We start from the raw sequence: 12255 nt of genomic DNA, 5'->3' as shown, positions 1-12255 counted from the left end.
GTTTTTGTTTTGTTTTTTGCATATCACTGCTTAGTTGTACTAAGACCCACATTTTACATAAGCCTAGAATTCCAGAGAAATTCTTTACTAAATGATTTTCATTTAATCTTTCATTCACCCTGTTAATTGCATGCCAAGAACAAGAAAACGTTCCTTTTAAACTGTCTTTTGTATCATACTTCAAAAATTGTCTGAAGAATCAAACATCTGCAAGTTATAAGAAAGAAAAAAGTATACTTGCCTTATTTGTAGCAGTAGCACTGGATCCAGGGACCACGGGCACATTTGTCACTTGAACTGAAAGATAATTATTATCTATGAGTGGCCAGGCTCCTTCCACTTTGCATGTCTGAAAGTGATCCTTGAAAGTTCTAAGGTGAGGATCTCCGAACAAGCCACAAAAAAGGTAACTGGGAGGGTTCAGGTCCCCTCCCCTGTGTTCTCTGGCTCCTGCATGGCTGTGATAGTTACAAGGGTCATGGGTCACTTCGGGGTTGGTAGAAGATGTGGGTCCATCCTTAGAACAGTTCCTCTGGCTCATGAGGTCACTGATACCCAACACAGCAGAATGGTACACCAGGTTACCACGGCAGGCTTTTGAAGTTCGCTGGGTGCAGCCAGCATAGGCACGCAGGGCCTTGCAAAACTCAGAGTCAAAGCCGTCAATGGCAGAGTTCAGGTGTGAAGTGAGGGACACAAAGTCCGTGGTACATTTCTGGATTCGACATTGGGCTGGCTGTTGGCAGTCACCTATGAGAAAAAAGATAACACCAAACGTTTTTTAAACGCTTCACAACTTCCTGAGCTACATGAGAAAATGACACTGTCCTTTGGGAACAGTTTGTTCTATTCCATACACTCCTATTTTAAGAAAGCCTTCAGAACTAGGGTTGCATTGTGCTTCTTTTTCCCTCACAAATTAAGCCACCGGGAGAAAAACTGCACGCAATCAGTTACCTTAAAACTTTAAATCATGAACCACTATTAGGGAACATGAGTCTGAGCCCAGTATTCTCATGTTAAAATTAAACGGAGTATTTGATCACTTTGCTATTGTTTATAGATTTTGAGAAAGATTCCTCTGCTCTAAGGCCAAGTTAAAGATGTGAACTTTGTTTTGATTTTGCTAAGTGTATAACTCATTCGCTTTGGAAAGCACAAAACCATGATTAAGGTTCCACACATTAGGTAGGGATCCCTAAATTTATAGCATTAGTTAAAACACCTTTACTTGATTCTAGTACAGCTATAGGGTAAGAATATCAAGAGAAAATCCAGGTACTAAGTTATTCTGCATTTCCTTAAGGATGTTTATTGACAAACTGTATATAAACCTACAATCTCCTGGATGCTACAAAGTGTAAATGTTCTCTTAAAAAAAATAAAGTCAAGGGGCACCAGAGTGACTCAGTCAGTTGAGCATTCGACTTTGGCTCAGGTCATGATCTCACGGTCAGGGAGTTCTAGCCCCTGAGTTCGAGCCCTGCATCGGGCTCTGTGCTGACAGCTCAGAGCCTGGAGCCTGCTTTGGATTCTGTGTCTCCCTTTCTTCTCTGCTCCTCCCCCACTTGTGCTGTCTCTGTCTCTCAAAAATGAATAAATGTTAAAATAAATAAATAAATAAATAAATAAATAAATAAATAAATAAATAAAGTTGATTGTTTAACCAAGCTGCAGATTTACTTCTCCCTTAACACACGTCACCATTGGATCCCAGATCCCAAGCAGCTCATCAGGAAGGGTACACTGAATCAAAAAGGACACCACACTGAAATCATGCTGCACAGGCAGATGACTGCACCAAGTGTGTTTTATCAGAACCAAGGAAACATAGTACACAGAATTCTTAGAACATACATAAATGACTTTTTTCCTTAGGTCGACAGTTCCAATATACCTAATGACTTAGGCAAAGTTAAAATGAAGTAATGAAAAACCACCTACTATTGCCCTACTATTTGACAGTTTTCAAATGATGTTTTGCCACTAGCTTCTCATATAAAAAAATAAAAACCTCTCAAAGCATAAAAAGATGTAAGAATTGCCAATACTAGGTCAGTTGTATGTGCCAAACAGTTTAATATTCTGGTCCTTAAAGTGGGAACTCTAGAATTACTGAAAAGGAAAGTACTTTTCTTAAATCATCCACCTCAAGTTTTATGGAAACTAAGACATATTTTGTGTTACTTCCACATTCTTTTTAGGTCATTGCACTGGAGGAAGTTTCAATCCTTTCAAGTCTTAGGTACCTCAGCTGAGAAATGAGGAGACTGTTCTAAAAAGAACTTCATGATCTTTTACAGGCATAAAATATTTTACAATTCCTATTCTAGATGTGGGGGGGAAAAAGAGTATCATTAAGTATATAATTATTTTAAGACATGGACACAAACTTCAGGATACTATCAAGATTTAGGACTTCATCTGATGAAGACTTAAAACTAACCCTAGTAACGTTCCAGAAAGATACTTTTCAGTATTAAAGTACTTTTAAGCCTGAATGAAACAGCCTGTAATCTGTTTCTAGCTTGAATTCAGCAGAAAAGACTGCAAGATGACAACCTCTCAAGCCACCTCCCCACCATTTTTAAATTTCAAAGACCAAGAAGAGAAAAATGTAGTCTAGATAGGGCATTTACTTTAACCTGAATTAAAAAAAAAACAAACAACACAGTATTTTAATATTTTGGAGCTATGGACTTACAGCTATCACTAAATCACACTCAAAAAAAAAAAAAAAAATCACAAGCACACCTTCATGTGTTTGGCGTATTTCATGTTTACTCATTCCAGAGTTGGTAAAAAGCAGCTCCTGTATTTATACATTTCCTCTCTCCAAAGTAGATCAAGTCAAGTCATTTTCAACTGTTTTTACTCAAAAAAACCCAATCAACTCAAAAGCATTAAAGCGATTTTACAGTTAGGAAATTCAGGACAAAGGGAAACTACAGGCCTTGTCCTGGCTGGATCACAAATGGGTAGAGCAAAGCCCAGGGCGCAATGCCTTTCCTCAAATCCCGTTTTCGTTCCTCATATCACATCTCCTCCACATTCCTGAGTCTCACACAACAGTAGCTGATGGCTTAAAGACTTGAGCAACTACTGTATCAATTATGTTTTTCTTTTTAAATCAGAGTCATAGCAAGCAGAAAGCAAGGAAATGAACACTGGGCCAAGATCACTCAATAATGAAGAGCTCCTGGACTACAATTTAAATGACAGCACAAGAACTTTCCGCTAAACTTCCAGTGCCTATTTGTTCTTTTTATGGTCTATAAAATCTATCCGAGCATACACTTACTTATAATTATTTCAAATAGTCATAAAATATTCCAAAGTAAGAGCATGAAATGCAAATGCAACTGTTCAGAAAATAATTTAGATTCCCACCTCCTTTTTCCTTCCTCCCCCAGGCCGCCCACCCCCCACTCCTTCCCTTTTTTATAGCAGGCAGGTGCTGATTCTTTTGAGAAATGACACATAAAACAGAACTCCTTGGGTTCTTTTGTTTGGGATGAGGTTTCTAACAGCCTTTCAAATAGAGATGATGGGAAAGAGGAGGGCTAACTAGAGAGTGCATCTGGGTCAGCAGTTTCAGCCCCACTGCAGGCTCCCGTATAATGACTAATTTGCAGCATACACCCAGAAATATCCAGGCTTCATGAATTTATAATGACAGTGCACACTTTGCCTGTTATAGGAGGTAAAGTAAGCTTCCTGTCAAAATGCCAAGAAAATGCAGAGCAGAAACAATCTCAAGGATGTAGCCAACAAGGCCATGAAGTGTATGAGTAAGCAAGTAACTCCCATATTGGATCTCCATTCAGGAATTGTAGAGATTTGCTTAAAGTGGGGGATGGGGGGGGGGGGGGGAGGTAGGGAGCAAAGTATAAAAGTTCTTTTTTCATTTCCTAAGGGCAGAAATCAAAACCTGCAGTTACAGATCTCTTCATTTTTGGAGCCAGGTCATCTATGATTGGTGTGGTACTATTTTCATTCCAGTTAATGAAAGTGCTAAAGGATTTGTGGGTCTAGCGCTCTGATTAATGATTCAAAGACTTCACCATTCAAGACCCATTTCCTTGATGCCAGGACTGCACGTGTGAACTTGCCACACAATCACCAGTTTATAATAAAAGAAATAAGATATGCTGAAGCTGAATTAAGTAAAATGCAGGGACATATGGGGTGCTGTGGCAAATTATATGGATCCAGGCATAAAACATATGGTAGCCCATCTGCAAAGAGCACTCGGCTAGGCTCCCTTCTCTGAGAAACAATCCTTGTATGATCAAGAGAAAAATGCTTCCAAGCTATCTTTCAAAAGGAGCCCTTTCTTCCATAACCAAATTAATCACCCAACCCCAACAAGTTGTCCATAGATATCACTCACCACAGAAACTCTAGGTAGAATATAGCAGTGACTTTAAGTGAGGGCACATTAAGATACTGAGAGGAGTTTCACATTCCAAGTTTTTGAAATAAGGCACCTTAATTTTCAAAAACATTAAAACAACTTCTTAGGGCTTTCATTATTGGCCAGAAAAATCTTCAAGGACCACATTCCAGTTCTGTAATAGAACTCTCTGGCAACTAAGGGAAACAATATTCCAAGCAGTCAAGAGGGACACACAGTCCTACCCAGTACTTCAATTTCCATTTCAAGAAACCTACACTTTGACATTATGAACATATAGTCTTCACACAAAACACTTATGAATGTAACTTTTGACACATCATGAAAATTTTCTTGGAACCATAAGCAGATTGACATTATTTTCTAAGGTTCTAAAGTCAGTCATTTAAAGCCTTAATCATTGTAAAACTTACTATTACACTCTATGTTTCCCCAAGTGAGTGTTAAAATGCAGCTGTTCCATCACAATGCAAAGTTACCAAAAGTAAATTAAGTCTCCTCAAATGCCACATTTTTTTTTTTCCATTACTTAAAAGACCTCCCAGATTTTTAGAAAGGCTGGTATGACTTAATAAATAAATACTACTCCACACAGTTGGGTGGCATTACAGTTCACGATTCTCCAGATCACAGCGTTGAGACTGCTGTCATAAAATACAGGACAAAAAGATCTCAAAGGAAAACTTATCTAATGCTCTAGTTGGTTCTCAAATTAAGAGAATTTAGCTTCAATTTGGCACTAAAGAAATTTTTTAGACAAACTCCTAGACGTAGCACTTATTTATAAAGAGCATCCTAGATACCCCCTCCCTTGAGATACAAACGCCATAACACTCTATTAGTGAAACTTATTTCACAACAAAAATAACTATCACCTGCTAGAAGGCTCATCTGTAGGTCTACCTGGCTAAGGACAGAGAACTCACTCCGCTTCCACAGGGGAAGCGCCGACCTCCAGAAAGCAGGGAGATGTGTCAACCCCTCCGGGAACCCGAAAACACGCGGCTTAACCACAAAGCACCAGTTTTTCCACAGAGGTTGAAAACTGAACTAAAAGCAGTTTTGGCAAATACGAAGAAATCCCTGTTTAAAGACGTTTAAGTTACTTCGAGATTAACCCCCCAGGTTTTCAAATTCCGGTGAAAATCTTTACATCTGGTGCGATTTCTTCCCCTCGTCGCCACCCCCAACTCCAGAGAAGCAGCACAAGGCTCCTTGTCTCGCTTCGAAGGGGGCGGCGGCGGTGGAAACCTGATCCCAGCCTGACTTTCAGTAAACACCAATGCAGCGAGCAATAAAGCATCCGGAACGTTTGTCTCGGGGGCGCAGCCCCCGCCGCCCCCGCCCGCTAAATCTTCGATAAGCGACTGTTGGGAAGATTTATCAACGGTCCGAGCCGAAGGCGGGGAAACGCGAGAGGGAGGGGGAGGAGGCCTCTCCTCTGCGCCCAGGGCGCGCCGCACGACCTGCGGGTGCGTTCCTGCCGCTGCGCCGTGAGCCCGGCAGAGGTGCAGGGCTGGAGCCCATGAGGCCTCTACCGTCTCACCACGCCACGCCGCCCTTCTGCCCCAACGTGTGCCTTCGGGAGTGTTTGGGAACAAAGCACTTGGACCTGCAGCTGGTTACCCTCGCGCGCGCGCCTCATACCTGCGTGGAGCAGCCCGAGGCTGAGCAGCAGCAGCAGCAGCAACGCCAGGGGCGGCGGGCAGAGCTGGGGGCGGTGGCGCTGCTCAGCCCCGGCGGCAGCGGCGGAGGCGGCGGCGGCGGCGCAGGAAGGTGCTGCTCTCAAGCCCATGCCCGTCCATGCAGGTCTCGTGGGCTCCGGCGAGGGCGGCGGCACGGGCGCCGTGGCGGGTTCGGGGCCGTGGCTGCGGCATGGACCGGGGGACGTGCCTCGCTTTCTCTTCTTCCTCCTTCAGGCCCGCGTCGGATACGGGCCGCCGCCACCGCCGCAGCGAAAAGCGCGCCGCGGGCGGAGCGAGGCGGCGGCGGCGGCGGCAACGGGGCGCAGCGGCATCGCGGCGGCAGGCGGGGCAGAGGGGGCGGGAGAAAAGACACAAAGACGGTGAGCTTAGTGCCGAGCCCGGCCCCCAAAGCGCGGGCGCCCTGGTCCCGGCCAGCGTGGGTTCAGCGGGCGTGGACCCACTGGAGGCGCGCCCAGCCCTAGCGAGCAGCCGCCTGCAGCCCGGCTATCTCTGTGCCGCGACCCCGCGGTCAATCAATCTCAGCCTTGCACTGCCGCCCCGCCCTCCTCACGCGCGCCAATCCGCGTCGTCTCCACCCCCGACCTAGCCCCTCCCTCTCACCCCATTGGCTGCAAGCGCTGGTCCACTGGGCTCAGCTGGCCACTCGCAGGGGACAAAGCGCCCGCCCCCGCTCCTGCTCCCACCCTCAGATTGCTCATTGTAATTTGAGTTCCGCGTCCGCCTGTTGAGAGTCCTGTCCGCCGCGCCCGGGCCCAACCTCCTTCGCGCTCCCTCCTCTTCTATTCCCTTCACCCCTTTCCGCGATTTACTGTTTCCTCCTGTCCTACAGAAATTGGCAACGGCTACTCTCTCTTGCCGGCGTTACAAAGGAAGCGGCCTTTGACTTTCCTTTTAATTAATGTGATTGGGTTCGGCTTCCCTGTAAGGTGTTGTGTCCGTATGTGTTTTAAGTCACCCCCAGTCTGTCACTCCCGCTCCAGCTCCTGCTCCTGAGAGGAAGTGGGCGCTTTTACCAGGCGCCTGGCGGCAGGTCTCTTCGCAGCCAATCACCTCTGCGGAACCGTGTTCCGAGCCCTTTCCGGACGTTTGGTAAAACTAGCACCCCACCGCGTTGAAAATCCGATTGTAACTCGCGGTCCGGAACAGATCGGATGGGCTGGGAAGGTACCCACCAGCTCCCGGTGGAATTCGCTAGCAGCTGTTCGAGGCTCTGGCGTTATTGTTCCTCTGACATTTCCCTTCCTGAATGCAGCGGGGAGGAGTCTGAGAGTGGGCGAACTTCAACGTGTTGTTACAGTGTAATTAGATTAATGAGGATAGTGAGTTTTTAATGCAGTGTAGAGTAATTATGCCATGATTTCTTGTTGCTTGGTGGCTTTTCCACACATTTTCGTGGTCTTAGTATATTAATTTAATGGCAGATCGGTTTCCACTTTTGCCACTTGGATGTATCCATAAATGAGGAAGAAACCCCAACTGTGTGCCACAAAAGAGGTTGGCAAGTGGAGACACAGGAAAGCATGTTGTGAGGTTGATGATAGGTTCCAATCTGTTATCAGTAGGTGTGAAGTGGTATCTAATCTAAAAGATGGCTTCAAAGGCTCGGAGTTACTTCGACTGCCCTTGCCTTTGCCTTTCCTCCAAAGGGCTCAGGGCTGCCATTTTAAATTCACTTATAGTCAAATTGTAGCTTGCAATTCTACCCGCTCGCTACTCATAATCTCTAATTGGCAATTTCGTATCAACCACGGACACGTTAATATTCCACATGTTACAATGTGCTAATCAATGGACTAGGATAATTGAGGGCAAACCTTACATCATTCCGGCTTACTCATTAGACACATTATGAACTGTACAAACCACTAGGTCCCTAAAGAAGAATGCCTATTTTTACTGTAACTTTTCATTACTTATTACATACTATGATGACTCAAGTGGTAAACACACCTTTCACTGCCCAAGATATAATCCAAGCCTTGTGTATATCCATAATATGCTTAATAATAGCTTCAGAGTTGCCTGGAGAAATGACTTTTTTTGCAGGAGGAGTTATCTGATACGATTTTTAGATAATATTATGGAGTAAATACTATGGGACTAAAAATTTACTCCCTTGCAATTACTACATAAATCAAAGAACTAAAGTTAATGAAATACTGGTCAACATATTTTTTTTTAAAGTAATCAAATGTGAACAGTTTTGCAAAATATGTTGCCAACAAAGACTACTAACAGTAAGATGGTTCTTTTTCCTTAACCCAAGATTTAATTTGACCCTTATGAAAAAAGCATGACAATTTATTCACCATACTTCAGAACACATAACCAAAAGTTAGGGATCAAATTCAGTTTAGTTGGGGTCTTTTCGCTGTCATTACTTGCTATGATTCCACCCTGCCCCCAGCCTCCACTTTCCCCACCTCCATATCCTGTTCCTTAGACACACACTGCTCTAAACTATCTTATCAATAGAGGGCGTCCTCGAGTCACCACAAATTCGGCATCGGAATGGTACTGTTCTTTAGAGGGAAAACTTCATTTTCTCTAAGGTGCTTTATTGCTCATCTGTTGTAAAATTTGACAAGCTCAAGATTTATACGCCTAACAATTCATTTTTTATTACCACATAAGTGTTCAGCCGGCTAGAGTAAAATGTTAATTTTCACAATTAAACCGCAAGGTGGTTCCTGTTTTCAAGACTTAAGGTCAGTTGACACACTCGCAGGGTTAATTCGGACTGGTTAGCAAGATCCCCCGAATTGGCTTGGAAAGTAAGAGCGTGGTGAATGGTCGCTTATAGCGCATCCACTCCTCCAGCTCGAATGCTGCAAGTTAGGAGAATTTTAAGATTACACAAAGAAAAATCTGGGTATTTCCCCCCCCCCCCCCCGTAAAATCAATGTCTTATAAAAGTTTTACATTTTAATCAGGAAAAAAAATCGTGAAGTGACAGCTCGCACAACTCACAAACGCACCCTATTCCTTGCCATCTCTAGTCTTTCTCCCTTCATCTTTTTCAGGAAGAAAAGATGAGACCAGAACAGCACAATTAGGGGTCACAGCAAAACGTCCCATGGTATGAACGTGCGAATGGATAGAATTAAAACACATGCCAGCAACATTAATGCGTTCTAAATAAGAATTACAGGTTTATTTACCTGAACCCATACATGATGTCTTAACTATTCCCATTAATATATCTCCATTTCCATAAATCTAACACGAGGGTCTCTCTGCTTAACAGATCACCTAGGACAGAGGAGCTACCAGGGTAGCCATTTGTTCAACCCATTCTAGAGTAAAGGCCCCCTCGCTGCTCCCCAGTCCAGGGTGGACGCAAAGCTGGGGCTAAAATAGCCCTGAGTCCCACAGCCCAGCAGAAAGCAGCTAGTGGATTGTACTTACATCATTCTTAACCCTTCCGCTCCTGGAGGGGGCTTGGCGGGATCAGGGGGCCCCTGAGCTCCTGAGCACGCAGGACCTGGGTGTGAGAGAAGACCCCAAAGCCTGGCGTGAGCGCTGCGCCCCCGGAAGGAGAGGGCCCGGGGCCTGAGTGGGGCTCATCACCCGAGCGTACACAACCGGCCCCCACGATCCCTGCGGGCTCTGCAGCGGATCGCACCGCTCAAAGCGGCAGGTGCAAAAAGCATTTGGTAGCCGCTTGCCAGCGCGCGGAGGTAATGCGCTTCCTGTCCATTTATCTCAGGAAACCAGCGCAGCCTTCCCTTCCAAACAAAATTAACCTCTCATTAGCCAGCCACTCACTCCGGAGAAGGCCTTAAAAGCTTTACCAGCTCGCTAATGTATTTAGGCTTTTCTTCCAGGCAAACGCAGCCGCGGTGGTGACTGTCATCATCAGCCCTGGGGGATTCCTCTGGGCTCCCCTGGGAGCCAAGCGCTTACCGACCCCCAGCCTCAAGTCTGGGAAACTCTGGCCAACCTGGATCTGTTTGCGGTACTAGTAGACCCGACACGCCTGAACGGACTTCGTGCCATAAGTAGCCCAAACAAGTTCCCACTAGTTTGAAGAGCGCCCCTCCTATTAAACAGCTCTCCTATCCTCAAGAAATGGGGAGGGGTACCCGGGAAGAACTTCTACGGCCAGCTGTCCCTGGGCCATGGGCGCTGACCGTCCTTTACAGCGCAAGCCCTGTCCGCAGCGGGTACGTGAAGCAGTGATTAGAGGTATGGGGCGTAGTGTAAGCTAGGATCTAGCCGATTCCAGGAGTGGAAAATTCAAATGTAGTTCTGGGTCTGCAAGTGGCAAAAAGAGGCCTTTTGGAGCCCTGGGGTTTTCTCACCCTGGCCCCCTGCCGCCCTGAGGCTGGCAGATTTATACCACACAGGTGGAGCAAGACCTAAACAAAATAGTCCCGGCTGCTGCCTGCCGCTCGCCCCCCACGTCCCCCTGGCCCACCGCAAACTTCGACAAAATAAACAACTCACCACAGGCATTCCCTTGTCTGCAGCGCGACGCTTGCCAGCTGGGAAAATAAGCCGCAAGCCACGCGGCGGGGGCGCAGAGGGAGGGCAGCGCGGCGCCCGCCTCTCTCCCCCAGGTCGGGGCAGCGATACCCGGGGCAGGAGGGAGGCTCCGCCTCGGGGGCCGCTCTCTTGCCTCCTAGACTGCGGAGTGAGCGCCCGGAGAGGGGATGCACCCTTCCAGCCAGCGCGATGTCTCCGCCACCCAGGGGAGGGGGCGGGGAGACAAATCTCTCAATTCCGTCCCGCTTTCTCCAAGCGTCTCTCTCCCCCCTCAGGTCTCAAAGAAGACCAAACCCGGGGGCCTTCACCTCACCCCCTCCGGTGTCACACCGCCCCCTGCTGGCACTACCCGGATCTTTCCAGCGCGGCTGAGGAGTGGCGGGTGGCGGCGTCCCCGAGCCCCAGCCTCCAGGCCCGGGCTCAGCTCTCGCCGTTCTCACCGCCTCCTCACCCCAAGTCCCGCACAAAGAGGCCTTTCATGCCGCCAGCGCCACCCTCCGCGCCGCCCTCCACCGGGTCGTGTTGCCTTTGCCCACCCTCGGCACCAACCGATTCCCGGTTGGCGATCGTGCCAGCCGTCTCGGGGCCGGGCGGCAGCGGACACGTGCAGGCTGTTCCCGCTCTGCGCCTCGGCACAGGCACGGATGCGGTCCCGCGCCCGCCTTTCCAGGATTTTCGGTAACTGTGCACCAGCAGCCACAAAAATGCACCCCTTCTTCTCCATAAATGATCTCTGAGGGTCTTCCTAGCGTGTATAAATAGTGGGTATGTGTGGGGGCGGGGGCGGGGGTTGGTGTAAGGCGTTGGGGTAGTGGCAGGAACGGCCCTCTGGACTTTCGCTGAAATAAGGAATCTAGAGATCTTTCCTGTCCACCTGAGGTGCCAAAGTGGCAAAGTTTACAGCTTACGAATACCCAGGATAATGATTTGCAAATTGTGAGGGGACGGAGAATTTAAAGAGGCACCTAAGACACAGGTGAGGACTTGTGTTATAGAGAACAAGCCCACAAAGATGTTTGAGGAAGGACAGTTACTTGAATCCCAGTAGAAGGTGTGGAGGGCAAGAGGGAAGCGATTAGCTTTCTTCCCCTAGGCTGATCTTCCAATGTTGAAAATGAGCATCAGAGGTATTCAGCGCTAGCTATCGCTCTGTGCGTTCACTGCCTGGCACGAGCAGGCTGCTTCTTCTTGTCCAGGCAAAGGTTCAAGCATCTTGACTTAGGTAAATCACTTAAGTACCTTTGCCCTCTCCAGCTTTCTTCTATTCTCCTGTCCTCAATATCCCTTAAAGTTTCCTGATCTAACGCTAGAGGCAGCATAGGGCAGTATAAAGAGGACAGAGTGAAAATCCAAGGAGGAGGGTCCTGTCATGACTTTCTGAGTGGGAGTCTTGGGCGACTGATCTGTCTTTGAACCTTGGGGTCACTATCAAGAAACTGTGTTAGGGGCAATGGTCCCTCTGGTTCTTAAATCACGTGACAAGGGAAGCCTCCTCACACTCTGTTTAGGTTCCCTTTTAAAGAGTTTTCTCACCTTGCTTTTTCCTGTCAAAGTGCCAATCAAATTGAAAAATAAATATTAGGGATATTTTAAGGTAAATGTAAGATACATTGAAAAATCCTTTTATTGCTACTTAGAATAATA

At 46.9% G+C, this 12255-nt stretch overlaps 1 protein-coding gene across 2 annotated transcripts in view; it reads right to left on the bottom strand.

Annotated features, from left to right (window-relative positions):
• Nucleotides 1-11172, bottom strand: part of RGMB (repulsive guidance molecule BMP co-receptor b) — a 29223-nt gene extending 18051 nt beyond the window's left edge. The window contains exons 1-4 of one of the 2 annotated variants that reach the window (XM_042944347.1): nucleotides 10573-11172; nucleotides 9532-9607; nucleotides 6065-6330; nucleotides 242-750 (exon numbers count right to left, since the gene is read on the bottom strand). In XM_042944347.1, coding sequence (XP_042800281.1) covers nucleotides 242-750; nucleotides 6065-6330; nucleotides 9532-9536 — 780 coding nt within the window. In that variant the 5' untranslated portion in view covers nucleotides 9537-9607; nucleotides 10573-11172. Of the gene's footprint in view, nucleotides 1-241; nucleotides 751-5292; nucleotides 5606-6064; nucleotides 6331-9531; nucleotides 9608-10572 lie in introns of those variants that run through there. The other variant, XM_042944357.1, reaches the window with a different exon arrangement.
• Nucleotides 11173-12255: the final 1083 nt, after the last annotated feature.

This window comes from Panthera leo, chromosome A1, assembly GCF_018350215.1.
Source record: "Panthera leo isolate Ple1 chromosome A1, P.leo_Ple1_pat1.1, whole genome shotgun sequence".
Taxonomy (NCBI): domain Eukaryota; kingdom Metazoa; phylum Chordata; class Mammalia; order Carnivora; family Felidae; genus Panthera; species Panthera leo.
This window is presented reverse-complemented; position numbering and strand designations above follow the sequence as displayed.